This window comes from Lichenostomus cassidix, chromosome 7 (assembly GCF_008360975.1).
Source record: "Lichenostomus cassidix isolate B80296 chromosome 7, HeHo_3.0, whole genome shotgun sequence".
Taxonomy (NCBI): domain Eukaryota; kingdom Metazoa; phylum Chordata; class Aves; order Passeriformes; family Meliphagidae; genus Lichenostomus; species Lichenostomus cassidix.
Window position 1 is genome coordinate 22,303,351 of NC_139488.1, and position 27,227 is coordinate 22,330,577.

Here is a 27,227-nt window from a genome sequence, read left to right on the forward strand (position 1 = left end):
GAGGTGGTTGTACTGTCCCCATGCTCTCCTTACCTCCACCAGGGCAGTGCTGCTGCTCCTGCCTCCCAAGGTCTGGCAGCTTCCCAGTCTGGGCATTCACCTCCCTCTTCATGGGCAACATAGAATTTCTGCCTGTACCCCTGCCATCTCCTGCCTGCCTGTTTTGATCTCTGCCCAGCAGTGCCCAGCTCTGCAGGCTCTGAACAGCAGCGTCTGGCTCCAGCTGCAGAGTTGTGTTAACTCCCAACAGGAGCATGCTGGGGCCAGGGATTAACTTTCCCTGCTTACTGCTAATGCTCTCTGGCTGTGCCGCCCTGGCTGGCCTCTGCTGCCCTTCCCCTCCAGCAATGCTTGGCTGCTTAACCCAGACAGCGTGCCCTGCTCTCCCCATGCCCCAGCAGGACCCCTCCCTGCAGACAGGGACACAGCCACACCTCCGCAAGAACATACTTTACTTCAAACACAAGGCAACATCGGTGCCAAGAGCAGTGGCAGAGTGGGCACTGGGGCCCTCCACCTCCCTGCAGCACAGCACCGGGATCTGGCCCACAGCTCAGCTCCGGGCAGGAGCAACCTTCCTGGGGCACAGAGCTGCAGGACAGTGGCTCCCATCCCCAGGAGGGGTCCCACAACATCCTCCTCTGCCACCCCCAGGGAAGGCAGCAACTGGCAAGGGACCCATGTTTAGCAGCAGATCACATATCCACAGCTCAGGGGCACAGACCAAGGCCCAGGCAGCAGCATCCAGGGCACAGAACACTCCAAATCCAACAAACCTCTGGCACAGAGCAGCAGCTCTTCCCCAGGGCATCAATCCCCTCTGCAACAGGTCTGCAAGGCAGCAGGGATTAGGGCAGCTGCTTTTCCCCTGGCTCAGCTTGGGACACGTCACCACTGGGATGGGATGGGCTCAGATTTGCGTGGTGTCTTGTCCTGCCGGTGCTGGCTGCAGCCCCTCCAGCTGGTGGAGGATTTCATTTATGTTGGGTCTCTCCTGGGGGTTCACTGTCATCATGGAGAAGAGCAGGCGCTGCAAGGCAGCCGAGTACCTGGACGAAATACAGTGAGGGGAGGACCCATGTTGTGCACAGGACAGGGGGCCACCCAGGAATGGGGTCATCCTCCCCAGCCCCTCACCTAGTTGTGGAGGGCAACGTGAGGGGGTTCTGAACCGCCAGAGCCACACTGTCACCCTTCTGGAAGATGGCATCATAGGGGCCCTCTCCAAACATCATGCAGTACAGCACACAGCCTAAGGACTGGAGCATAGTGGTGTCAGTGCTGCCCTGCAGCAGTGGGACAGGGGTGGGGGGGCAGAGGGCTGGATCCTTACCCAGATATCTGTACGCTCATCTATGATGCACTGGCTCGGCACTGTGAAGAGCTCAGGGGCACGGTAAGAGATGGTGCAGCGCTGGGCAGCCCAGTCCTGCAGAGAGGAGGATGGGGATGAAGGGATTGGAGCAGGGATAGGCTTGTGGGGTGACATCCCAGGCCACCAACCTGCACAGCCATGGCCTCCCGAGAGCTGTTGACTTCGATGCGAGCTCGGTTCATGGAGCCCAGGTCCATCAGCACAGGCTGGTCATCCTCATCCAGCAGCACGTTGGTGGGCTTGAGGTCCCTGTGGGGATGGACATCACTGAGTGCCCACTGGGGCCCCTGTCAATCCCCTCAGCCAGCGCTGCCAGCCCTCACCTGTGTGCATAGCCCTTGCTGTGGATGGCTTGCAGCCCACGGCAGATCCCACGGAAGATGTGGAGGATCCGCTGCTCTGGCATGAAGGTCCCTTTCTCTCGCAGTGCTTCTACCTCTCTCCAGAGGGTTCCCCCCTGGCAAACACAAGCAGCTGGTCACCACTGCTGCTCCTGGGATGGTGGGACAGCCAGGAAAGCCCCCCTCACCTTCACATAGGGCAGGAGAAGCCAGGCTTCGTGCTTGGCACCCTTCTCCACCATGCAGTGGGCCACCAGGCGCAGGATGTTGGGGTGGTCGAAGAGGCCGTGCATCTCCACCTCGTGCAGGGCAGCCTGGCGGTCCTCCTTATCGTGGCACAGGATGCGCTTCAGGGCATAGAAGCGCCCATCCCGCAGCCCCTCCACCAGGTCCACGTAGCTGAAGCCCCTGAAAGGAGCACAGAATGGCATGGGCTGGAGGCTGTGATATCCATGCTGGGGCCTTGTGCCCAGTCTCATCTATGAGCACCCAGAGGGCAGCATGAATCCCCCACGTATGCACATTCCCCCCACCTTTGCAGGCACCTGCCAGGAACCCAAAGCATCCCCTCTCTGCATGAAAAACCCCAGTGGCCCAATCACCCCCACTCCCATGGCTCCAAGCATCCACTTCTGGGAGTGACCAACCCCTCCCTGTCACTCAGCACGAGAATCATCTGCCACACACAAGCACCCCCTATGCTGAAGCATCATCATTCACTAAGCCCAACGTCCCCAGCCCCCAACATAACCTGAGCTCAAGCATCTCCCCACCCTGCCCGAGCATCCCCTGTGCCTGAACATCACCCCTATGCCCAAGTATGTCCTCACGCACAATCACCCCCCATACCTAAGCACCTCCCCATGTCTGAGCATCCCCCAATAACAAATCATCTCCCATGCACAAGTACACCCGTGCCCAAGCATGCTCCCCTGCACCAGCACCCCCAGGCCCGCGGACCTCCCATGCCCGAGCATCCCCCATGCACAAGCACCCCCGAACCCAAGCATCTCTCCCCATGTCCGAGCATCCCCCCATGCCCGAGCAGCCCTCGGCCCGAGGACCCCCCTTGCCCGAGCATCCCTCCCGGAGCGCGGGGACCCCCCGCCCGAGCCCCCCGCGCCCTAGCCCGCCGCGCACCCCTCTGCCAGGCGGTGTAACAGAAGGTACCGCGCTCCCCCCAGGCTGACGGTGCCGCGGGAGCAGACGCACAGCGTCTGCCCCATCGCCCGGCCGCGTCATCGCCCGCCGCCGCGCGTCACCCACGGCGTCACCCGTCGCGTCACCCAGCGGGCGGGGCGCCACCGCTGCGGCCGGGATCCCGGGCCGCCTCCTCCTTGCAGCGGGCTCGTCCTGCCCTGCGGCACCTCCCGACAGCCCTGTCATCAGCTGTGTCCTCAGCTCTAGCCCTCGGCCTAGGGACGTTTTCCTTTCCCTTATCCAGCAGCAGCATCCCTCCGATCAGAGCTACAGCCGAGCTTTCCATCACCACCTCTCTGATGGAACAAGCGGGCTGAGCTCAGTGGAAGGGTTCTACCTGATGGCGACACTTTTATGAGGCTCCTTGTCCCCTCACTTGTGTCACTCACCACCCCGGTGGGCACCAGGCACGTACCCGCCGGCCGGAGCTGGCGCGGGCGGAGTTGTGCTGCCTGCATCGCCTGCTGGGTGGGCTTTGCAGGGGCTGATGTGCAGCTGGCCAGACGTGGAGGGTCAGAGCCGCCCACCCCTTTCCCATGGTCCCGCCCCAGCTGTTCCTGCTGCCTGCACTTGGGACCGGGAGAAGGAAGCGCCCGGCGCTGGGCAAGATCCTTCTCGGATCACATGATGGTGGAGTCCACGTCCAACTTTGTCCCCCGTGCCGGGCCTGCCGAGCACCCGGCGAGGATGGGGCTGCCGGCCCTCGCCCTGCTGCTGGCAGTGGGGCTCCTGCACACGCAGGTTAGCAAACATGGGTGCCAAGTTTGGGAGAAGCGCACGGGGCTGAGCTGTGAAGGATTCGGTGGGACGCCTCTGGTATTTGCCTTGCTTCCCGCTCCATTTCCCTGCTCTTCACGCTATGGCTCCCTCCTGCAGCACCCCACGTCCCGCCCCAATGTCCCGCTTGCATTCCCAGCTCCCTGCCTGCCCTCGCAGCACCCACCGCAGCAGCACCCACCGCAGCAGCACCCAGCTCAGCCGCCGGGGCCATCAACGGAGGGTGTCCAGCTCATCCGTCCTGCTCTGCCAGGAGGACAGTTTGGTACCCACCTCGGGGGAGGGTTCCTTCAGGAATCAGCTTCATCAGTGCCTGTCCCAGGGAGCATGGGAGGGGGCGGCTGAACTTGGGGAGGCTCTGCAGCCCTCCAGCTCTGCCCCTCTCCTGCAGGCCTCCCCCTCGGCACGCTCCTTCCAGCTGGATTACGAGCACAACTGCTTCCGCAAGGACGGTGCCCCGTTCCGCTACATCTCGGGCAGCATCCACTACGCCCGCGTCCCGCGCCCTGCCTGGAGGGACCGGCTGCTCAAGATGTACATGAGCGGGCTCAGCGCTGTGCAGGTGTAAGCCATGGCAATAGCTCTGACGGCGCACAGCCCACAGCCACCACGGGGTTTCTGGGATCAGTAGGAACAGAGACAACAGGGTTGTCTGGCGACAGGGAGCAAGGACCAACACTTGCACTTGGCTGTGACCCCCAGGTCACACCTGCCAGACACGAGCATGAGTATGGGCTAGTTCCAGTCCAGCCCAAGTTGCTATACTCAGCTGAGGCTGGAGGCCAGTTCCCAGAAGCAGAGGAACCAGCTTGTGGGATGGTTCCCTGTCATGCTGGGGTGTCCTTAGCCCCTTCATGCTGATCTCTCCTCTCACCCTCTCCAGTTACGTCCCCTGGAACTACCACGAGATATTGCCAGGAGTTTATGACTTCACTGGGAACCGGGATGTGGAAGCCTTCCTGGACCTGACAGCTGAGCTGGGGCTTCTGGTGATCCTGCGGCCAGGGCCCTATATCTGTGCAGAGTGGGAGATGGTGAGCCCCAGCCCCCAGCCTGGCACTGAGGGGTGACGGATGGTCTGAGGAGGGCACAGCCCTTCTGGCTGTCACACTGACTCTGGTGCCATGCCCACTGTGCCCAGGCTGCTGCCCCATAGGCCACATGCTGCACTGATGCCAAGCACTAGCATTGCACTGGATGCTTTCAGCTCTGTGCCAGCCCAGGCTGCTGAGCAGTTTCTCTGCCTCCCTCTCTGCTGTGTGTGTTTCTCCAGGGTGGCCTGCCTGCCTGGCTGCTGTGGAAACCAGACATCATCCTGCGCTCTTCCGACCCTGGTGAGGCTCAGCACAAAGCTCTGGCCACTGTATCCTTACAGGCTGATGCTGTACCTGGCATGCTGTTGTCTCTCCATACCCCTGCCAGCTCCACATGTGTGGTCTTTCCCATCATCTTCTCCATCTTTTGGGAGCCCTGTAGTTTGTACTCCACCTCCACTTCCCCATCTTGCTTGACCCTGACCCACCTGCTCTTTCTTCCTGCTGGCAGGCTGGCTGCAGGTGGGCTGGGGTGGATGCTTCAGTCAGGCTGAGCTGCTCTCTGTCCCTCCAGCCTACCTGGCAGCTGTGGACTCCTGGCTCCATATCCTGCTACCCAAGATCAAGCCACGCCTGTACCAGCATGGGGGGAACATCATCAGTGTGCAGGTAAGGTGCTGTGGGGCCCAGACCCCTGCCTTGCCCTGGATCGTCTTTGGATGTGCCCCAGAAAGCCACCTGTATCCCCTACACAATGACTTCACCCAGCACAGCTCAGATAAATCCCTCCTGGATTTGGATCTAAATCCCTCTGGACATGGATCTAAATCCAGGAGCTTGGACTCTGAGTCTGACCCCAGTCATGATTTGAGGGACACTGGCAGAGCTGGAGCTCATGGTGGGGCTGGAAGGTTATGCTCAGGACCCACCTGGGGTTTATAAATACATCTGATGATGTCTGGAGAAAAGGGAAGAGCTGGGTGCTAAAGCCAGTGGGCAGTGGGACCTGACTGCAGCCCTGCCATGTGCACACTGGGTGCCAGCCCCTGCCCTGCTGCAGGTGGAGAATGAATATGGCAGCTACTATGCCTGTGACTATGGATACCTGCGGCATCTGCTGGGCTCCTTTCGGGCACTGCTGGGGAGCGAGGTTGTGCTCTTCACCACTGACAGCACACAGGTGGAGGAGCTGCGCTGTGGCACACTGCAGGGGCTCTACGCCACCGTTGACTTTGGGCCAGGTACCCCTATGGGGGAGGAGGAGGAGAGGGAGGATAGGGGTCCCTTCTCTGTCCTGCTCAAACCTCCCTCTCTCCACCGCCACAGGATCCAATGTGACAGAGGCATTTGGTGCCCAGCGCCGCGTGGAACCAAAGGGGCCCCTGGTGAGCTTGGCGTGGGTGCTGTGGGAGGTATGACCTCTGATGGCTTTGGGGAGGCAGAGGTGCCAGGCAGTGAGGCAAAGGGGGGGTGCTGGGCTCAGGCTGCAGCTGAGCAGGGCTGACATCCAGCTCCACGCTGGTGACAGTCCCTTTCTCTTCCAGGTAAACTCTGAGTACTACACAGGTTGGCTGGACTACTGGGGGGAGGCACATGCCAGCACCAGCGCAGCCTGGGTGGCCCGGGGGCTGGAGCACATACTGCAGCTGGGAGCCAGCATCAACATGCAAGTAGTCAGCTGGCAGAGGGCGCAGCCAGCAGGGGAGTGGGCATCACCTCTTGCCTCCATTCCACGGGGATCAGGCCAGCAGGGACTTTGGGTGTAGCAGGGAGGGTGCAATGCCTGGTGAGGCCCTGTTGAGTCTGTGGGAGTGCTGACCAGGCTCTCTGGGGTATATCATCATAGGTACATGTTCCATGGAGGGACTAACTTTGCCTACTGGAGCGGTGAGTAGAGCCTTGCCATGGGGAGGGAGGGGCATACTGCGGGGCTGAGGGGCTTTCCTTGGCCATCCCTGAGGAACCTACTTCAGGCTCTTGTTCTGTCCCATGGGGCAGGGTGACACATAGCCAAGGTCCCTTGCACCCAAACTTTCCTCCCCTGGGAACTCCTTTTGTCCCTAGGCAGGGGCTCACAGTTCTGGGTCATGCCCCCACATTGCACTGCAGCCAGCCTGGGGCTGGGTTCCATGCCCTGGGCTGTGCCAGAGCCCCTTCCTCCAGCTCACATCGCTTCCCTGGCCAGGTGCTGACTACAAGGGCCAGTACAAACCAGTGACCACCAGCTATGACTACGATGCCCCCCTCTCGGAGGCAGGAGACCCCACTGAGAAGCTGTTTGCCATTCGCACCATCATCAGCAAGGTAATGAACCTGGCAGGAAGAAGGGGACAGTACTGGGCACTGCCTGTGCCAGGACAGTAGAGGGTACCAGCAGGGCAAGGGACATCTCCCTGCTTGCCATGGGTGGCAGCTGACAGTCTGCTGTTCAGTTCCAGCCCCTGCCAGTTGGTCCAATGCCACCTGCCACCCCCAAGTATGCCTATGGCTGGGTGGCCCTGCAGAAGGTGAGTGTCTATCCCAAGGGCTGTACTGCCCCAGTGTGGCACTGCTCAGCTGCCCAGAACTCATCCGTCTCTGCAGTATGCTGACCTCCTGGATGTCTTGGATGTGCTGTGCCCCTCTGGACCCATCCAGAGCCAGTTCCCTCTCACCTTTGAGGCCGTAAAGCAGGTGAGCAGGGTGTAGTGGGGGACACTTGAGGAGATGCTCCTGGCTGCCCAGCCCTACCTCTGGTGCAGAGGAGCAGAGCTCACTTCCAGTTCCATTTCCCTTCCTGTGGCACTGCATTGTGTCCTGCAGGCCCATGGCTTTGTGGTGTACCACACACAGCTGCCCTGGGACGTCCCAGACCCAGCCACGCTGGGCGCTCCTCCCCACAGCATCTGCGACCGCGGCTACGTGATGCTGCAAAAGGTGAGGCTTTGGGAGCACGCCAGTCCCTGGGACAGTGCTTCAGAGGGCTGTGGAACCTGCCAGAACCTGCCAGGGTCTCATGGACAGCCAGGGTACTAAGAGCCACTGAATCTTTATGGCGTGGCTTTCAGCCCAAATTTGCCCCCTTGTGAGGCAGAGAGCAGCCCTGGCTCTGGTGGGGCTGGCAGCACTGGGGACAGTGGGATCTGAGCATGGGGCAGCAGCACTGACCTTGTGGCTTTAGGAGTACCAGGGAACGCTGGAGCGGGACGGGCAGACAACACTGCATGTAACGGGCAGGGCAGGTGACACCCTGGACATGCTCCTGGAGAATATGGGCAGGATCAGCTTCGGGGCCAACACCAGTGATTTCAAGGTAAGGGGAGAAGGCCCTGAGGCTCCAGAGGGGATGGCTTGGCAACCCACATAACCAAACACCCCCTCTACTGCCACCAGTGACAGACTCGTCTTGGTGGGGCCACCCCCAATCCTGCTACCTGGTTCATCTGAAACCTGCCAGGATAGTGCTCAGAGACTGGCACCCCTCTCCAGCTGCCAGGGCCCATCACTCTTTAGAGGGGATCCCATTTCATCTTCATTGCTGCAAGAGGGACATGCCCTGGGGTTGCCAAGCATCTTCCTGACGGTGGCAGATACTGCTGCCTCATTTTTCCTCCTGTTCCATCTCAGGGCTTGCTGGGAAACCTCTCATTGAACTCCAGCCCTCTCAGCAACTGGTTGATCTACCCCCTGGCCATAGACACCCCAGTCCAGCAGGGCTGGCCCCACACTGCCCTACCAAAATCAAGCAGTGGGAGCAGAGTGGGGCCAGCCTTCTATACTGGGACCTTTGAGACACCTGGCATTGCCTGGGACACCTTTGTGAAGTTCCCAGGTTGGAGCAAGGTAAGGCAGTGCGTAACTGGGAAAGGGAAAGTGCATAACTGTGGACCTGGACACAGTCCCATCTCCATCATCTTCCAGGGACTGCTGTGGATAAATGGCTTCAACTTGGGCCGGTACTGGCCCCATCGTGGGCCCCAGCAGACCCTCTTTGTGCCTGGCTCAGTGCTGCATGCTGACCGCCCCAACAATATTACACTGCTGGAGCTGGAAGGGGCACCTCTCAATCCTCTCTTGCTCTTCCTTGACCAACCCATTTTCAACAGGACATTTGACCACAGCACCATAGCCACTGAGTAAACACCGGGCTGCTGGGCACCAGCCTTACCTCTCACTGGGGCTGCAGAGATGGCGGGGGGCTGGTGGAACACAGGGGCTAAGGAAAGTGGCACAGGTTCTGGCACAGGCATGCAGAACTCTTGCTCTCCTCTGGGGACAGGCAGGGCCTGTGCTAATAAGGGGCCCAGGATTGAGCTTGATTTGTGTGTCAATGCCACATTCATCACAAATAGTTCCAGCGTTCATGCTGACTCCCCCCATGTCCAGGGGGTCAAGGCACCTCTTTATTGACATTGTAGGCAGAGGAAGTAGTTCCTAACATGACAGGGCTGAGATGCTGATGGCAGCCAGGAGAGGAGAGGTAAAAGCACAGCCTTGAGGGTGTCCACAGGCATGGCTGCATGTAGCTCCAGGCTGCAGGCTGTGTCAGGATTTGTCCATCCACCTACAGCTAGCTACCCAGAAGTAGCCCTGAGAAAAGCTGGCAACAGGATGCCCAGATGGAGCCAGGCCACCAAACAGTCCCAGCCCCTCATATTAGCATATGGAGATCTCTCAGTTGTTAACATTGCCAGAGTCACCAGCCAGAGAGATATTCATGCCTAGAGCCATGCCAGAGCTGCCCTGGACAGTGACATAGCCAGCTCAGTCCCTCTGACCTGAGACCACAGGCTCTCCCTTGCTGCACAGCCAGTGCTCAGCTGTGTCCCCACCACATTGGTCCTTGGCAAGTGGCAGCAGTCTCCAGCACTAGGTGTGGCCAGCCTGAGCCCGGCGGTGGGTTTGCAGGCAGGCCGTGGAACAGAAGGAGAAGTCGAGGTAATGGAAAGGGATCCGTCCCAGCAGTGACTCTCCACAATGCCAGCAGCGGCTGCAGGAAAGAGCAGAGCTGGCCCTGAGCAAAGGAGACACTTGCAAAAGAGTTACAAGACTCAAGGATTCCCTGCCTGGACTGTGACACAAGACACCAGCAGCATGAGGGAGCTGGGGCTCCTCTGGTCTCACAGGGCTGATGTGCTCACCCAGCAGCCTGGCCAGGACATGCTCCCTGGAGGAGATGCTGTGTGAGAGCATGGTGTGAAGTACTTTGAGACAGAATGAACATGGAGGGACTTTGCCCTATAAAGGCTTTAAAGCCTCTGCCCAGATCAGCACGGGCAGTGCTGGCTGCCAACAAACCTGTGGGCTGTCAGAGGAAAGTGAACAGGAACACAGGAGTGGCTGGGGCGTTGGCTTGCTGTAGATCTGGCTGCAAGCGGACCAAGTCATCCTTTGCAAAATATTTCAGGGGAGCAGGGCAAGAGAGGGAGGAAGCTTTTACACAAGCACTACTGGGAATTGAGTTGACAGGAATAGCTTTAGACTAAAAATGAGAACTGAAGCAAGAAGGGCAGGGAACAGCTGTGCTGACATGGGAGAATTTGTCTGCAGCGCTATGCTGCTGGGATGGTTACCTGATGTTGGCAAGAGTTGTGCCGGTGTCCTGAAGCTGTGCAGCCAACCTCCGCTCAGCAGCCAGTGCCCTCTGGGAAGCAGACACAGCTCAGCCCCTGGGAGTTGCTGTGCCCAGAGCCCACCACACCAGCACTGCCCTAGCTGGGCTGGATCCCCTTCCCAATCCTCACCTTCTCCCTGTCAGACAGGGCTGCAAACCGCTGCTTCTCTTCCTGCTCCTGCTCCCAGCGTTGCCGCTCCTCCCGCTGTGCTTGCTCCCGTTGCTTCCGCTGGGCCTTCTGTGCCCGCTTCTTCTCCAGCTTCTTGGCCTCCATCTCCTGTGTCAGGGGCCCTGGCACCTGGGGGCAGAGGGCAGGCAGCATCTCCCACTGAGCCAGGGGCAATGGCACAAGTGGGAGAGGAGAGCTTTGCTCTGGGGTCCCCCTGCAGGTGAGGGCAGAGGGCAGGCACCCACCTTGGCACGGCTGTAGTCGTACTTGTCTGGGTGGTCCACCATGAACTTGCGGAAGGCATTGCGGGTCACTCTGTCAGCAGAGACGCAGTATGGGGTCCTCTCCTGCCTGTCCCTGTGAGACAACAGAAACCAGCTCACTCACCCTGCCATCTTACTGCCAGCATCCCACTGGGCTGTGAGCCCAAAGACTCCCTAGAGATAGGCAATGTGTACTGCAGGCCACAAGATCACAGCCAAGGAGGGCAAAGTTCCTTATTCCTATACCAGAATCCTCCTTGCCTCTCAAACCCACTGCATGGGACTTTTGTCTCATCCTAGCCCTTGGAATTGCCTGCTAATAAATCTGGGTGCACTTTGAGGCACTGCCCACCTGCTGCCATGCCAGACCAGGCAGAGAGAGAGAAGGTTCAGCTCTTAGGCCTCCCATAAAAACCCCAGATGTCCTGGGTGACAGAGACCAATTCTGTCTGTCCCAGGACAAGGGTGGCACCAGTTTCCCGTGGCCGACACAGGAGTGAGTTGCTGAACTCCCACGGCAGGGGTTGTGAACCACTGGGCACCCTGCAGCCATACCTGAGGGCAGGGTCTGCCCCCGCCTCCAGCAGCAGACACACAGCCTCAGCCTTGCCTGCCCGTGCTGCCACGTGAAGCAGGGTGTAGCCACGCTCGTCCACAGGCTGGTTCAGCAGGGAGTGGGCCATATCCAGAGACTGTGTGACGTTCCCATCCTCACTGCCCTCCGGCAGGCCCCTGCTCTCTGGCATGCCCAGGAGGTGCCGCAGTGTCCGCACATCCCCTGTCTTGCAGGCAGTGAACAGAGCATCACAGAGCTGGGTCTGAGGGTCTCCTATTAGGGAAGAACAGGAGAGAAGTCTGATGGGCAGACTGGGCAGAGCAGCACTCAGGTCTGACTAGGGAACACACACACAATGCATAATCTTATTAGCTGGATTTGTGCACTGCAGATCTCCAGCACCCTCAGAATCTGTGGCAATGTGCCATGGCATTGCTGGGCACTGTTAGCAGCAGCCAAGTCCTCTCCTAAAGTAAGATCCAATCCAATGCCCCAAACACACCTGGCTTAGCCCGATGCTGCCTGGCCCCCCTGGTTCAGAGGTACAGCTCCAAACACACAGCTCACTCAAAGGCCTGTGACTGCACTAAAAACTTCTCACACACAGCTGTTCTGGGCACCTGCATGACAACGTGCTCTTCACCCCACTGAAAAGCCACCAGTAAATGGGGCAGGCATCCAGCTGACACAGCTCCTGACCCCACTTACCTCCATTGCTCCAGGGAAGCAGCCCAGCCTCAGCTTCCCCCTGCAGCTCTGTCGCTGGCTCCAGGCCAGGCTGCCCACACTGGTATCCAGTCTCTTCAGCACAAGGCCCTGCACAGGCAACACATGGTGAGGAAGAGGGTCAGGGTCAGCCTGCATCCGAGCCATGGCCTTCCTACACTGCCCCTGCCAGTTCTTCCCCCTCACCTTTCTCCACCTTCTTGTCCCTCTTCTTCCTCCTTTTGCGGTTTCGCTTGGGCATCACTTCGAACTCCCGGAGGTCCAAGGTCCCCAGTGTCATTTCCACCATCTCCAGTTCCCCTGCAGGGCTTTCCTCCTCCTCTTCCTCCTCCTCCTCTGGGGCTGAGTGGGGGGATGAGACTGGGGCTAAGGCCCCACCCACAGAATGAATCACTTGGGGTTCTCAGCCAAGAACACCCTGTCTTTCTCCTGTCCAGCCACACTCTACAGATCCCCTCAGGGCTGCAAATCTGGCCCAGGCCATAACATCAGACCCCTCCTGCTTGCTCAGAGTCATGTCTCCCTTCATGGTTCAACTCACCAGTTGTGTCCTCCTGTAGGGGATCTACCTCTGCTCTCCGCTGTCTCTTCTGCCAGACCTTCCGGGGGGACCCAGTGATGTCCTCCAGTGGTGTGTCCTTCCCTGAGCAGCAAGGGTGCTCCTGTCATTTCCTGGGGACAGGGAGCACCCCATGTCTCCAGAGACTGAGGGCTGAAGAGCAAGTATCTTCACCCCATAGGGTAGCATACCCAAATGCACAAGAGACCATGTCACCCCACCTGTCCTGACCCACAGGCACGAGGGCTGGTCCAACTCACCATACACCTGCAGGCTGGCCAGCATGGTGTGAACTCGCAGCACCTCTCGCAGGGTGGCCCTGCGGGTGCTGAGAGGGATGTGGCAGATGCGAGGATCCCCTCGGGTGAGGGGTGGGTTCCTGCCGCCGAAGAGCAGCGCACGATTGTGACGAGGGGCCCGGAGGAAGATGCGCTGAGCTTCCTTCAGGTGCTGTGCCCAGGCTGCCAGGAGGTCCTGAATATCCTGGGGAGAAAGGAGAAGCACTATGGAAGCAAACGTAGCTCTGGAACAGGGACAGATCCAGGACAGAGTAGCCCCTTTTCCAGAGCCCACCGCTCCCACCACACCCTCCAGCACCTGTGTGGTACCACCTGACAGAGCCAGCCAGGACCACTCTCCCTGCCAAGAGCCCAGTGCTGTGATGCATCCTCACCTTGAGCAGCGCAGCCTCGTTGTAGCGGCGCAGGGAGGCCCCAGCTGATCTGGGAGCTGACCCCTGGGCATCCCGAAGGCCCTGGGCTGTGCCCCGCCGTGCACGCACCGTGTAGCGGTGGAAGGTCTTGTGCTCCTGCACCTGTGGGCTGTCAAAAGGGACAGGCATGAGCAACAGAGCTCAGTGTGCATGGGATTAACATGCAAAAGCAGCTCCACCTTACCATGCCCAGGGGGGCAATCCCGCTATCCCCCTGTACTCACCCCTGGAACACTGCTCCTGCGAAGTGCCCGCCGCCCATCATCAGCACAACCCAGCATGTGCTTGCACTGAGGCTCTGCAGTGATGCTGTCAGCTCCACTGGCTCAATGTCACCCTGATACACAGATACCCTTGCTAGCACCCACGGCATTACCTCCTTACTCTTGCTGCCCCCAAGGACAGAGATCAGCCCCTCTGCTGGCACCAGAAGCAGGTTCCTGGGAGTGCCCCAGAGCCAAAAAACAGGCCACCAACAAGTCTGGGGCTCTGACCTGGCATCAGAGTCCACCCTTCCTATCACAGGAAGTAGGGGACTATCAGACAGGCGTCTACACCCCACTGCCACCCACCTTCTCTGGGGTCCCTCTCCCAAAAAGCTGGGCTGTGACTTGCCTTCCCAGTGACCAGCACGCAGCGGTATGCGGAGATGAGCTGGCCCTTCGCATTGCGGAGCAGCACCTTGTGGGAGCGGGAAATCTGAGGGGTCCCAGGGCTGTCACTGGCAGAGGCTGGCAACTCTGACTCACTGCTCACATCAGAGCTATCCGAGTCAGATCCTGATATGCTGGATACATCACCTGCAAGGGAAAAAAAAGATGCAGTGAACAGAGCAAAGATTAATGAAGAGTCTCCCCAAAGCTCTGCAGGTGAATTCAAGAGCAAGCTGATGACTCCAGAAATATTCTGTCAAATAACCCTATATATCACAAGGGGGCTGTGGCCCAGGGAGATATGAGTTTGGGGCTCTGGATCTCCAGATATGCTTAGGAAGCGGCTCAGTTAAAATGCCCCCTTCTCCCCATAACAAATCCTATGGGCTCAGGAGCCCCAGTGAGGTCACTGACAGCCCCTGGGCTCCAATGCAGGCAGTCCCATTCCTCACCTGCACGGGTTTTCTCCTCAAACACTTCTGCAGGCAGCGTCCGGCGCCCCAGGAGTCTCTGCTTCAGGTTGAAGCGGTGCCAGTCAAGACGGTAGTGCTCAGTCTGTGGAGCAAAAAAGTTTGAGCTGGCAGTGTCTTGGTGGTCCATGAAAACCATCACCACCAAAGGGCATAAGGTGACAGACCCCTCATGCTAAGGACTAAACTGATGCCAGGATCCTTCAGCAAACCTGACTGGAAAACCACAGTATATTTTGGAGTTACCCATGAAAAAGTTAAGCTGAACAAGTACAGGCCTGTACTGCACTGACCATTTACTTCCAGTAAATTATAATCGATAATATACAAGGCTTGAGTGCCAGATCCCAACAGGATGTGAGGAGTGGAGCTCTGGCAAACAGTCAGCATTGGGCTGCACCATGCTGGGGCTGAGCTTCCACAGCAGGACCCCACCAGTCATGGCAGCCCAACTCCCACTTCACACTGCCAGCTCAGCTCTGCTCACCTGCTCCTCCCGGCTCCCAAACACCTGCCCGCAGGTCAAGCAACACATCTTCTCCGGCACCTCGGTGACCCCATGGGCCTTCTCCTCACAGCTGGGTGCTGTAGGTTCCTCTGGAAGAAAAAGCAAGGGCTGTTCACAGGCAGCCCTGCAGGCTGCACTCCAAGGAGCAGAGCCTCCTCGGTCCCTCTTCAGCCACCCAAAGAAACCTGTGGTTGAAGGAGTTTCAGGGACTTTGGGGTGTCACTGAGAAAAGCCCATTTACCCACCCGCCAGGCAGCTCCCCTGGCCAAGCTCCTGGGTGATCACCTAAGCTGTGCTGGGGACAGAACACCAAACCTGTGGTGGACGAGCTTGGCCAAGTAACTTCCCTCCCGCCACCCCCGCGGAGCCCCACGCACCGTGGCTCACAGGTGCCAGCTCGGCAGCACACACATCCGCAGCAGCTCCGGTGACAAGGGTCAGCCCGTGCAGGAGTTCAGGGTCCTGGGCGACCTCAAACACCGACCTGCTCTCCGGCATCACTTCTGCTCCCAGCAGATGGACAGTGCCTGAGTAATGTGCCCGCCGGGAACCACCCGCCGGTGACCGCACCGACCCCCGCCCCACGGGGACACCGCTCTACCCTCGTCCGAGCCCTCAATGTGTCCGGGACCGGCCCGCCTCCTCTTCCCCGGTAATCCCGCCCTGCGCCCGGGGCTACTACCCCCGCGATCCCCCTTCCCCAAGCCGCTGTGCCCCCATGACCCCTCATGACCCCGATGCCGCTCCCCCCGTACCCGCCCCGCCGCTCACACGCCGCCGCCGCCCGGCCCGGAAGCGCTGTCCGTCATATCCCGCGCGCCGCCGCCGCAGGGCCCGCCCCCAGCTCGCCTCCCGCTCGCCCATTGGCCGCCTGCATCCCACCCCCCGCTCACCATTGGACGTCGCGCCCGCCAATCGCGGGCGGGGCCGAGCGGGCCGGGCCGGGCCGCGCCGGGCCGGTGGCGGCGGCGGGGCCCCGCCATGGCCCACTTCGAGACGCAGTACCAGCGCCTGGAGAGCTCCTCCACCGAGTCTCCCCCCGGTGGCGGCGACCTGCTCGTCCACGTCCCCGAGGGCGCCAAGTGTGAGCGACGGCACGGGCTCCGGGGGTTGGGGCCTGGCTGGCGGCGGGGTGCGGGAGGGGCCCGGGACTCAGGGGAGAGGCTGGACACCGAGGGGAGCCGGGGTGGCGGCTGCGGGGCTGGTTTGAGCCCTCGGGTGCCAGGGGCAGCAGGGAAGGGGTAAGTTGTGCCGGTGACAGCACCGAGAGTGGGTGTGCTGAGGGCCCCTCACCCTGTGTTGCTTCTTCCTTCAGCTCCGTGGCATCACATCGAGAACCTCGACCTTTTCTTCTCTCGCATATCCTTTTACAGGGCGGGGGTCAGGCGGGATGTGTGTCACTCCTTCCTGTCTCTCAGTACCGGGAAAACATGGGGCTTGGCGTAACTTGGAGCTTGGGCAGTGTCAGCTCCTTCCTAGTAGGACACTACACGGCTCCAGAGGGGCTGACAGAACCCCCACAGCTTGGGATGCTGTCACCTGACAGGCGGTCATATAGGTGCTTCTAGGAATTTTTGGGGGGGTGATGATGGTATTGTAGTTAGAACTAATATTTTATACTCTTAAAATGATTTTGGTGCCTCCATGGCATTTGCATTCAGATACAGGCGTTTACATAGAGATTCAGGATCTCTGTTGGCAGAATCAGTGCGGTACAATTTTATAAGTAGCATAGCACAGAGTTTTATAGTATCTCTTAGGGTGTGGTTTCTAATCGTGTGGACTCTCTGTACATCTAGTCATATCTTAATTTATGGTTTCCTTTATCAGTATAAAGATCATAACATAGACTCAAAAATCACATAAAAGAGTGCGAGTCACTCACTCAGTCCTCAGAGGAAACAGATGACAATGGGGAATCCCAGGCTGCTGAGGGTTCCCGAGTCTCTCTGTCCACAGCAGCTGTGATACAAGTTTCCACTTAGAATTTGTAACTTCTTGATTGTGTGGATAGTGCTCTGAGTGCTGTTAAAACTTCCGAGTCCTATGACAGGGACATTACCTCTGTTGGGTTGGCCAGGTGCCTGGGACCTCCAAGGACAGCATGGAAGAGAGTAATTAGCCTGGTGCCAAGGAATCTTGAGGCCAGTAGGGAGGAGAAGGAGAAACCCGTTTGATTTATCTACTTGGTTCACAGGGCCGGCAGCACCTGGTAACTGGGGAAAGGGTGGCCCACTAATAGGTGACCCCCTCGGAGACTGAGAAGGGTCTCTTGCCTTATAAAATGGTGTTAGTTATGCTGAGCACATTGCTGGGGTCAGGAGCAGGTTCTAGGTGCTACTAAATGCATTTTTGTCTGTCTTTGTCTTGTCCTGCCCTACCCTGCCCCTTCCCTGCCCCTTCCCTTCTCGCTCTTGTGCAACCTGAGTGCAGGCTGAGTTTCTGCTCAGGAACTCAGTGCTGGACAGACTATAGGTGTTGAGTGGAGGAAGAAAGGAGCATGAATGAAGCCAAGTCCTTCTATCCCATCTGGGCTTTACCTGGGCAGAGTGTGTTTTCCTGCAGTTCCTGGGAACCAGCTTGCTGATGAGTAGGGTGGGAGGGATTTTCTCTTGGTGGTGAAGGGAGACTTGGTGGAGAGCTGTGGAATACCAGTGGGACAGAGGCCTCTCCATCCTTCGTCAGAGAGGAGTCTCCATGCTGTTCTCCTTGACTGCAGCTTTCACGTGTATAACCTGCATCAGAAGAATGGCTTCACTTGCATGCTCATTGGAGAGATCTTTGAGCTCATGTAAGTGCAAGTTCCCCTGTGCTGTGGCTGTGACAGCTGCTGGAAAACAGCCACAGACACTTGCCAAGCTCTTGCAGCTGTGTGGGTGGAAGGGCTCCCTTCATAGTTGTGCTGTCTCCCCTTCATTAGGGTTTTCCATGCCCCAGACCTGCATTTCACTTTGAGGGACCACTGCCTGTGAGCTTTCCTGCTGCCATGGCTGTGAGATTGCATCTCCATGACATGTGACCCTGGCTGCTTCATGTTTTGGGGTGGAGCAGAAGGGCGATTCCCTCACAACACTTCTTTTTTCACAGGCAGTTCATCTTTGTGGTAGCATTCACCACATTTCTTATCAGCTGTGTTGATTACGACATCCTCTTTGCCAACAAAGCATTAAATCACAGCCAGCATCCCAGTGAACCTATTAAGGTGACTCTGCCAGACGCCTTCCTGCCTCCAAATGTCTGCAGTGCACGGTAGGGCATGTTAGCCACTGCTCTTGCTTTCTTAAGTACTCAGGGTTCTTGTCTGGGCCTTTGTCACGCTACTTGCCTCTTCCTGCTTGCAGAATCCAGGCAAACAGCTTCCTCATCTGCATCCTGGTGATAGCTGGGGTTTTCTGGATCCACCGACTCGTCAAATTTATCTACAACATTTGCTGTTACTGGGAGATTCACTCTTTCTACATCAATGCCCTGAAAATCCCCATGGTAAGTCACTGAGCTAGGGGCCACATGCGGGGCTGCTGAGGATTGTAGGAGGCATTTGCTGGGTGGTTGGAACTTGCCTTCACGCCTTCCCACTTCTCTGTCAGACTGAGAGCTCTTCCCGCTGCTCCATAACCACACGGTCTCCTTTCATCCTCTTCTCCAGCAGCCAGTTTATTCCATGTTAACCCCTCTCTGCCCAGCCTGCCTCTCTGCCTGCTGGCACATGCCGCTGCTGTATGCCACCCAGTATACATATTCTTCAGCAGTGGCCTTTTCTGTGATGCCTTCCACAGAGAAGGCATAAATGAGGATATCCTCATATCTCCCTGGCATGTTGACAACCTCAGCTTCCTTGTTTACTTGGGAGGCTTGAAGCTGCTTAGCTGGTGAAGGCCACACAGGAATGTGTCACAGATGGGGTTTGAGGCTTGCACATACATCCCAATCCAGAGTCATTGCTATGATGGACAACATGAAGAGGCATGTGCGCATCCTTTGAAGGGAGGAAGTGTCTTGAGAAAGGTGGGGTGAGCCAAGAGGCTTGGTTTGTCCACAGTTTTTTCATGGACTCCCTCTGGGACACTGATTATGTCCCTTCCCCTCTTTGTTTCTCTTTGCTGACTCCAAATGGCAGCTCTGGGAGGACCCATATTTGTGCCTCCAAGGCAGCTGGTGCATGAGTGACTGGGAAATGGTCATCTATGCTAATCTAGGAGTAAAGGGCAGGGTGTGGTGTTTGCCTGCTGCAGGCTGAAGTGGTGCCAGAAGGTGCCTCATGTCCTGGTGTTGCATGGACTTTGTCAGCACCCCAAAGTGTGTGCTGGGACCTGCTACTTCGGTGGGCTTAGCCTGATTTCTGTCCCTGGATGCTTCCTGCCGCTAATCCTGTTGCTTGTCCCCTTCCAGTCCACCCTGCCCTACTACACCTGGCAGGAGGTGCAGGCCCGCATTGTGCAGATCCAGAAGGAACACCAGATCTGCATCCACAAGAAGGAGCTGACAGAGCTGGACATCTATCACCGCATCCTCCGCTTCAAGAACTACATGGTGGCCATGGTGAACAAGTCACTGCTGCCCATCCGCTTCCGCTTGCCCCTGCTGGGAGACACCGTCTTCTACACGCGTGGGCTCAAGTACAACTTTGAGCTCATCTTCTTCTGGGGTCCTGGCTCCCTCTTTGAGAACGAGTGGAGCCTGAAGGCCGAATACAAGCGGGCTGGGAACCGCCTGGAGCTAGCTGAGAAGCTCAGCACTCGCATCCTCTGGATTGGCATTGCTAACTTCCTCCTCTGCCCCCTCATCCTCATCTGGCAGATCCTCTATGCTTTCTTCAGCTACACGGAGATCCTGAAGCGGGAGCCGGGCAGCCTGGGTGCCCGCTGCTGGTCTCTCTATGGCCGCTGTTACCTCCGTCACTTCAATGAGCTGGATCATGAACTGCACTCGCGCCTCAGCAAGGGGTACAAGCCAGCTTCCAAGTACATGAACTGCTTTATCTCCCCGCTTCTCACCATCGTGGCCAAGAACGTTGCCTTCTTTGCTGGCTCCATCCTGGCTGTGCTCATCGCTCTCACCATCTATGATGAGGATGTGCTTGCGGTCGAGCACGTCCTGACCACGGTCACCCTGCTCGGCGTGGGCATCACAGTGTGCAGGTGAGGTGGGTCTGTGCTGCCCTGGTGCTCCTGGCAGTGCTGTGGGAAGCAGTGGGGCTGACAACAATCCATGCACTTTGAATGCAAAAGGATGTGAATCTGCGTGAGTGAGGGGCATGGCCGAGGAGAGGCAGGACCAGGCTGGAGAAAGGGAGTTGTACTGGTCCTTGCTGCAGTGGTTGTATGATATGAGGGGCTGGACTGGCTGGAAGCTTACAGATGGAGCTGTGATATGGGGCAGTCACCCTGCCCTCCCAAGATGACAGCTCCTGGGAACTGAGGTGTAATGCTGTGATGTTTTCTTGTCCTGGCCTGCAGGTCCTTCATCCCTGACCAGCACCTGGTTTTTTGCCCAGAGCAGCTGCTGCGAGTCATCCTGGCACACATCCACTACATGCCTGACCACTGGCAGGGCAACGCCCACCGCTATGAGACCAGGGACGAGTTTGCCCAGCTCTTCCAGTACAAAGCGGTGAGCTTGGCTTAACTGAGGGGCTGGTGACTTGGCCCCATCCCTGCAGGAGGGAGAAGCTGCTGGAGAGCTCAACAGCTCCTGGCTTCATAGAGGAACAAGGCAGCATCCTTAGAGATACTCTGCCCCAGAACATGGAGGGCTACATCTGAGGGCTGTCTTTGGGATTGTGGGTTTTTGACCCTCAAGCTTGTGCTGAACCCATCATCTCTGTGCTCAGGTCTTCATCCTGGAAGAGCTCCTAAGTCCCATCATTACCCCCTTGATCCTCATCATCTGCCTGCGGCCAAAGTCCTTGGACATCGTTGACTTCTTCCGTAACTTCACCGTGGAGGTGGTGGGCGTGGGTGACACCTGCTCCTTTGCCCAGATGGACGTGCGCCAGCACGGCCACCCAGCGGTAGGTCCTGGGCTGCCCACCAGCATGTCTGGTACTTGGGACCCATGAGAGGCCCTAGCTCACCACTGCTGGCAGCCCACAGCCCAGCTACATGCCTCTTGGTTGGGTGTCGGGGTTTGGCAACACAGATCACTAGCTCCAGAAGGCTCTTGTGGCCCAGCTGTGATTATTGACCAGATGCTTTGGGAATCAGACTGTGTAATTTCTTTAATGCCTTTGCCTGTTTTCACACCCAAGGGTTCTGTGTCCTTAGGCAAGTGGAATGGGGATTTGGAATTGGATATTTAGAAAGTCCAGTTGAAGAAGCTGGCCTGCTTCTGCTCCAGAAAGAAGCAGCCTAGAGGAAATGGGAAGCATTTTACGTTATACAAAATCTACAATGGAGGGAAAAATCTGTTTCATGTGCCTAGGAATTTAGGTTACTTGTTTAGGGAAAGACTTCGTAGTGACACAGTCATGACCTGGGAAGGGAGTGAACTCATTGTGGCAGGAAGCTTTTAAGAAGAGTCATTTGTTGACTGTTACTGTTCACTCACCAGCTGTGAGCTGGAGAGTGCAAGATGAGGCATTCAGCTCTGTGTTTTGTGACTGTTCCCAGCTCCCCAGCAATTCATGTTCTGGGATGGAGATTGAACACACTGTGCTTGTTACTTCTTCCCCAGGCTGTGATGGCTGAAGGAGCATGGGGGCTTTTGATATAGCACCTGCTACATAGGGAGCCATGTCCTAGCCTGTGCAGGATGTTGCATGCTTTGCCCAGACTGATTGCAGCATTCCCAGGTCTGGCATGGTTGTAAAGCAGATCCTGTCTCTCATTACCTGTCTTTTGTCCACAGTGGATGTCAGCAGGAAAGACGGAGGCCTCCATTTACCAGCAGGCTGAGGATGGCAAGACGGAGCTATCCCTCATGCACTTTGCCATCACCAACCCCAAGTGGCAGCCACCCCGTGAGAGCACAGCCTTCATCGGCTTCCTGAAGGAGCGTGTGCACCGGGACAGCAGCGTGGCACTGGCTCAGCAGGCTGTGCTCCCTGAAAATGCCCTCTTCAGCTCCATCCAGTCCCTGCAGTCGGAGTCAGAGGTGCCTGGGCTCAGGGCATGTGGGTTATTCTCGGGGTGCTTGTTAGAGGCTGGCAAATTCATTATCAGGTTCTCTGGGCAATTTTGCCCTTGCCTGGGATGTATCTGAGGGTACAAATGTAATAGATCAGCACTATCTGGGACACTTCGGGGTTTCCAGAGATGGCAATGGGCCATCCTAGAGCCCTTTGAAATGGGAGACGGGCCAAGATAGCCCAGCTCTGTGTTTCTGGTGGGAGTCCTCTAGCTCTGCACAAGACAGTGACTCTCTCCCTTTCAACTCTGCAGCCTCACAGCCTGATTGCCAATGTGATAGCAGGCTCTTCGGCACTGGGCTTCCACATGAGCCGGGACGGACAGGCTTCCCGCCATCTCTCAGAAGTGGCCTCGGCTCTGCGTTCCTTCTCCCCACTCCAGTCTGCCCAGCAGCCTTCCAGTGGCTTCCAGGCCTCAGGAAGGGAGGGAGAGGGAGCCCAGCCTCGTGGTGCCAGTGCCATGACAGCCTCTGGGTAAGCTGCTGGCTGGAGAAGGGCAGTGAGACACCTTGGACATTCCTTTAATCTTTACCCTTTTCCCAAATGCCATCTTGTTGTCCTGCATGCATGATGGCATTTATCTCTGCAGCCTGGACAGCGAGAGACATTCACAAGCAGAGTTAGACCCAGGTCTAGGTGCTAAGTACCAGGTGCAAAGGCTGGCCCCAAAGGATAGGGTCAGGATCCTGTTCTCCTGTAGGTATCACAGTGCTGAGAGACTCCCGTGTAGGGAAGAGGCAGTGCCTCATAGTGTTACGATCCAGTTTAAACACAGAAGAGCAGAGGAAACTAAGTCTCTGCAAATAAAGCAGGGTTTATTTATTAAGGTTCAAAATATACCCAAAAAAGGTGATTAAAACCAAATGAGGTTAGATGTTGGTGCCAAAAATTGTTATATTTTATTGAACAGTAAAAGAGGCAAAGAGAAAGGAAGAGAAAAGAAAGAGAAAAGAGAGAAAGAAAGAGAAAAGAAAGAAAGAAATAGAAAAAGAAGCATGCATGGGGTGCTGGGGAGACAGGGAGAGAGTGACAGGGGTTAGATGGAAACATACCACCCTTCTGGGGGTCCCAACGACATCTTGTGGCTTCCCTCCGTCTAGTTTTCTGGGTGGTGAGGGTGCCCCACTCTCGCTGCCATGCGGAAGAGTATAGAATCCAGTGGTTTAATATACTTTTGGGTCAGGTGGCAACACTCATGTGCTTCCTGAGGGGGCTAGGTTTTGACACTGTCCTGTGCAACATTGTGGATCTGTTGCATTATCTCTGGTGTATGGTCTGGGAACTCCTTTTGGGGGGCCTTTGATGGACCATGACACCCCTTCTGCTGTGGATAAGCTTTTCCCAGGGTGCAGAGCCCCACAGCTGAGCTGCTCTGCACAGCAGAGGTTGAGCATTTCACTGCCTCTGACCAGAGGCTTTCTCAGCACACACCCAAAAGTTCTCTCTCCCCACCCTTTGCTGTGAGGATCTGTGCCTCCTGGTAGCTGATAGCCCTGGTTTATGGTCTCCACCCCGATGAAGGTGCTAAGCTTGTACTCTGTGAATGTATTCTTCTCCCCCAGCCCTGAGTTGTTACTTTATCTTCATCAACGGGCAGTGAGCAGTGTAGTTCAGGTCCCCATTCATGGTGCAGTGGTCTTTCTCTGCAGCTTTTGTAATATAGTTTTACTATAATATGCAAAAGTCCTTCATGAAAATGTTTAAGCCATAAATTATAACATTTGAGTCTCTGACACATAGTAGGGCCAGTCACCTTGTGTATTCGGGGAGATGCTTCAGAGGGCCTGTTCCTACCCAGTTCAGGAGCAGATCTCTGTGAGCCTGACATTAAGAGTGGAGGGGGCTGGGCAGTGTGGGGGCACCTGTACAGCAGACGCTACTTGTGTGTTCCATGGCAGTGCTGATGCAAGGACCGTGAGTTCGGGGAGCAGCGCCTGGGAGGGTCAACTGCAGAGCATGATCCTGTCAGAGTATGCCTCCACTGAGATGAGTCTTCATGCACTCTACATGCACGAGGTAAGCAACCCAGAGCTGGGCTAGCCAGAGGGGCCTGGGGCAATGCAGGTGGGGCTGGGCTGCCCTGTCTGTTGTAACAAGAAAACCAGTGTGTGTGCAGTGCTGCAGAGAGGGTGTGTTTGGGCATCAGGTTTCTCCCACACAGCTGAGTCACTCATGTTTTGGCCTGCAGTTGCACAAGCAGCATGCCCAGTTGGAGCCCGAGCGGCACACTTGGCACCGACGAGAGAGTGATGAGAGTGGGGAGAGCGCCCACGAAGAGCTGGATGCTCAGCGGGGTGGCTCTGTCCCCATTCCCCGCTCTGCCAGCTACCCCTTCTCCTCACCACGGCAGCCTGCTGAGGAGACAGCCACACTGCAGACTGGTTTCCAGCGGCGATATGGTGGCATCACAGGTACAGGATCCAGGGCAGAGGTCTGAGTTCAGGTCAGAGCTCTATAGCCGATGCCTTTTATGGACTGGCACAAGCAGCCTGGTTGCTGCTAGATGCTGGCAGTTCCCCAAGTAGCTAATCTTCTTTCTTGCCTCTCTTGCAGATCCAGGCACCGTACACAGAGCCCCATCACACTTCTCCCGCCTCCCTCTGGGAGGCTGGGCCGAGGACGGGCAGTCAGCGAGGCACCCAGAGCCCGTGCCAGAGGAGAGCTCAGAGGACGAGCTTCCGCCACAGATCCACAAGGTAGGGGTGATGGCTATGGTTGACAGGGGCAAGGTGTACTCTGGTGCCATGTTGGGGTGCTGGCAGCTGGTCCCGGTAGGTGCCACATTCTCCCTCTCTCTGTCTTGCAGGTATAGCCTGGTGGACTGGGGATCTCATGGGGCTTGCAGATTGGGAGGCACCTGGGCAGCAGGATGTGGCATCGACTTGATTCTTCTCCTGTCCTGAGTGGGCATTATGTTGCCATCAATTCCAGAAGAGACAAAACTGCCAGGCTGGTGGCTTTGCTGTGGCACTTTGTGTCCAGCCATGTATCAAGTCAACATCACTCTGACTTGTGGGGTGAATGCGTGTGTGAGTACATACCTGTGTCTGTGTTCACATCTGTGTCATCCGTGTCGGAGGATCTCTGCAGAGCCTGTGGAAGCTGACGTGATAGGACTAGCAGTGAGCAGTTGCTAGTGGACTGGTTTGGAGGTGACAGCAGCAACTGCTCTTCAAAGGAATGTGAGATGGCATCAGCTCCATCCATATGTGCACCTGAAGCTGGAACCTGCCTCCAAAATGAGGGCAGGAGTTGTTCAGGGTGGTCTAGCTCAGCCTGTAGCACCACACTGCCCTGCCTGCAGCCCTGAGGAGGTGCCCAGGACCATGTTAGTCCTCCCAGAGAGGACCAGTGTTGTGCCCCTGAGCCCAGGAGCAGGACAGCATGGGGGCAGTTGCCCACCCTTCTGCCCCATTACATTGCAGAGGGATGGGTCCCAGTGGCTGCTGCTGGTATGAGTACAGATGGGATATAGAGCTGGTGGGAACAGCTCTGGCTCGATCCAGGGATGCTGCAGCTCTTCCCTGACTCATGACAGCTGGCCCATTCCCTGCATGCAAGAAACAGTCATTGGGGTGACACCTCTGTGCCAGGGCAGCAGCATCCTCCCCATGTGTGGCACCCATGGGATGTGGGCTACTAGTGTGCCCTCCTGCAGTGCCAAAGAGACTCCAGTGTGGAGAAACCCAGCATCTTTTGGGAGTGCTCACAGCCCCCTCAGAGCCCACCCTGAAGGTCTTGTGCTCCGTGTGTTGGTTCCTTTTCCCCAGGCACAAAAAGACTTTTCCCCCATGCCCAGGTGCTGTTGTATTGGGTCTGTCCTGATGCTGTGGTTCCTGCGGAACTGGGCCTTTCTTCCTCCCCAGGCAAAGGCTTTGGTACATCTCTCATCTCGCCCAGAGCCTCCCAGCTCCTCCTTTCCTCCTGAAACCTTCCCTTTGCTTGCACCATGGTTTCAGCTGCTGTGGAAACCATATACCATGCAGCTGTCTCATGCCTGGCAGAGCAAGGAGGGGCATCCTGAACCCAGGAGGGAGAGGCACATCTCTGCCCAACCTTGGGATGGTGGTGGGGAATCAGGATCCCAGCTGTGCAGTGTGGCCTCAGACAAGACCTTCCTCTCATCCTTATGTTTTCCCTCTTCTCTCTGCAGCTTCTGGGGATTTGCATCCCAGCTAACTCCTGCCCACGACTTGCTTTCCATTCCCTTTGCCTCTGGCAGAGGCTGCTTGCTTTTGCCATGCCCTCTGCAAGCACTGCACACCCTTCTCTGCTGTCCCTGGAATCCAGGGCTGTCCCTCTTCTCCTGCCACCAGTTCTGCACCCCGGGAGCCCGGGCATGAGTAGGGCCAGAGGGCTTACACAGGGGCAGGCTCTTTGGGGTAGCAGGCTGCCTGTTGCCACAGGGAGAGCCGGAGCCACGACTGCCCTGGGGTCTGTAAACAGAGTGAGCTAAAGCAGAGCTCAGGGTGGGGATCAGCTCTTCAGTGCTCAGGTTGGGACTCTGTGGACGTGGGTGTTGCTGGAGTCCTTCCACGGAGGGGTGGCTGCAACAGCTCCACAGCAGCTTCAGCTTGGGGCTGTCATTGCTTGGTGAAAGAAAAATGAAAGGAAGTCTCCCAGAACTGAGATTTTCCAGTGGTTTCTGTTGGTGCCAGGCCGCTGCCTCCCCTCTCTGGGCCTATGGGACACTGTGGCTGGGCTTCCTACTGGAGTTGCAGCTGAATGGCTGGAGGCAGTGCCCTGGGGCAGGGCGAAGCTCTGGACCTTTTCCTGGGCTGGCAGGAGGGAGAGGCCAGGCATAGCGGGCCCCAGTCTTTGCCGCATGTTTTGCTTGTGTCGTCAGTGTCCCATGTGCATGGCGAGCCATTCTTCCTCATCTCCTCCTGAGATGTGCGGGCACGGGAGTCGCTGGGAAGTGCGGTATCGCACCCCTGTGCCCTTGCTGTACAGCTGTATAGCCGTCTAATAAAGATGGGGTGTATCATCCCTGCCTGTGTCCGAGTCTCCCTTCGCTCTGTGATACCGCGCACCCCACCTGGGCCCGGCTTGCAATGGCAGCGGAAGGCTGTGAGGAGCCTGTCGGCTGCTCCGGTGACACTGGGAGCTCCCAGGAGCCGCGGGGGGAGGCCGGGGCTATATTTATCCCCGTGAGGACAGTGCCG

General features: G+C 57.4%; 4 protein-coding genes across 11 annotated transcripts; 2 read left to right on the forward strand and 2 right to left on the reverse strand.

The window, feature by feature from the left end:
• Positions 1-435: 435 nt before the first annotated feature.
• Positions 436-2,997, reverse strand: STK16 (serine/threonine kinase 16). Of its 2 annotated transcripts, none has more exons than XM_085066728.1 (7): positions 2,857-2,997; positions 1,905-2,124; positions 1,699-1,832; positions 1,504-1,624; positions 1,334-1,429; positions 1,138-1,259; positions 436-1,049 (listed from the first exon to the last, which is right to left on the reverse strand). In XM_085066728.1, the coding sequence occupies exons 1-7, from the start codon at positions 2,940-2,942 to the stop codon at positions 911-913; spliced, it is 918 nt and encodes a 305-aa protein (XP_084922854.1). In that variant the 5' UTR covers positions 2,943-2,997; the 3' UTR covers positions 436-910. The 2 variants fall into 2 exon arrangements, with proteins under 2 accessions (XP_084922854.1, XP_084922855.1); XM_085066729.1 differs by having other exon boundaries at positions 2,825-2,980.
• Positions 2,998-3,037: 40 nt separating this feature from the next.
• Positions 3,038-9,951, forward strand: GLB1L (galactosidase beta 1 like). Of its 2 annotated transcripts, none has more exons than XM_085066719.1 (16): positions 3,038-3,657; positions 4,085-4,257; positions 4,577-4,727; positions 4,967-5,027; positions 5,302-5,396; positions 5,788-5,968; positions 6,054-6,112; positions 6,272-6,489; positions 6,574-6,614; positions 6,913-7,031; positions 7,160-7,234; positions 7,311-7,400; positions 7,530-7,643; positions 7,888-8,019; positions 8,334-8,549; positions 8,628-9,951. In XM_085066719.1, exons 1-16 carry the CDS (start codon positions 3,271-3,273, stop codon positions 8,844-8,846), a joined length of 2,331 nt encoding a protein of 776 aa, XP_084922845.1. In that variant the 5' UTR covers positions 3,038-3,270; the 3' UTR covers positions 8,847-9,951. The 2 variants fall into 2 exon arrangements, with proteins under 2 accessions (XP_084922845.1, XP_084922844.1); XM_085066718.1 differs by having other exon boundaries at positions 3,039-3,657; positions 6,272-6,393.
• ANKZF1 (ankyrin repeat and zinc finger peptidyl tRNA hydrolase 1) lies at positions 9,067-15,625 on the reverse strand. Of its 6 annotated transcripts, none has more exons than XM_085066721.1 (15): positions 15,314-15,619; positions 14,916-15,025; positions 14,411-14,513; positions 13,921-14,004; positions 13,530-13,821; positions 13,267-13,414; positions 12,854-13,076; positions 12,576-12,677; positions 12,221-12,400; positions 12,017-12,124; positions 11,308-11,581; positions 10,735-10,846; positions 10,451-10,618; positions 10,280-10,350; positions 9,067-9,696 (listed from the first exon to the last, which is right to left on the reverse strand). In XM_085066721.1, exons 1-15 carry the CDS (start codon positions 15,432-15,434, stop codon positions 9,576-9,578), a joined length of 2,217 nt encoding a protein of 738 aa, XP_084922847.1. In that variant the 5' UTR covers positions 15,435-15,619; the 3' UTR covers positions 9,067-9,575. The 6 variants fall into 6 exon arrangements, 5 of the variants coding, with proteins under 5 accessions (XP_084922847.1, XP_084922846.1, XP_084922849.1 ...); XM_085066720.1 differs by having other exon boundaries at positions 13,530-13,817; positions 13,917-14,004; XM_085066723.1 differs by having other exon boundaries at positions 12,221-12,376; positions 13,530-13,817; positions 13,917-14,004; positions 15,314-15,618.
• Positions 15,626-15,849: 224 nt separating this feature from the next.
• Positions 15,850-27,051, forward strand: ATG9A (autophagy related 9A). The gene is made up of 14 exons (XM_085066730.1): positions 15,850-16,020; positions 16,252-16,294; positions 17,662-17,727; positions 18,024-18,185; positions 18,278-18,419; positions 19,326-20,074; positions 20,393-20,546; positions 20,767-20,946; positions 21,783-22,028; positions 22,316-22,536; positions 23,961-24,078; positions 24,251-24,473; positions 24,616-24,758; positions 24,869-27,051. Exons 1-14 carry the CDS (start codon positions 15,918-15,920, stop codon positions 24,872-24,874), a joined length of 2,556 nt encoding a protein of 851 aa, XP_084922856.1. The 5' UTR covers positions 15,850-15,917; the 3' UTR covers positions 24,875-27,051.
• Positions 27,052-27,227: the final 176 nt, after the last annotated feature.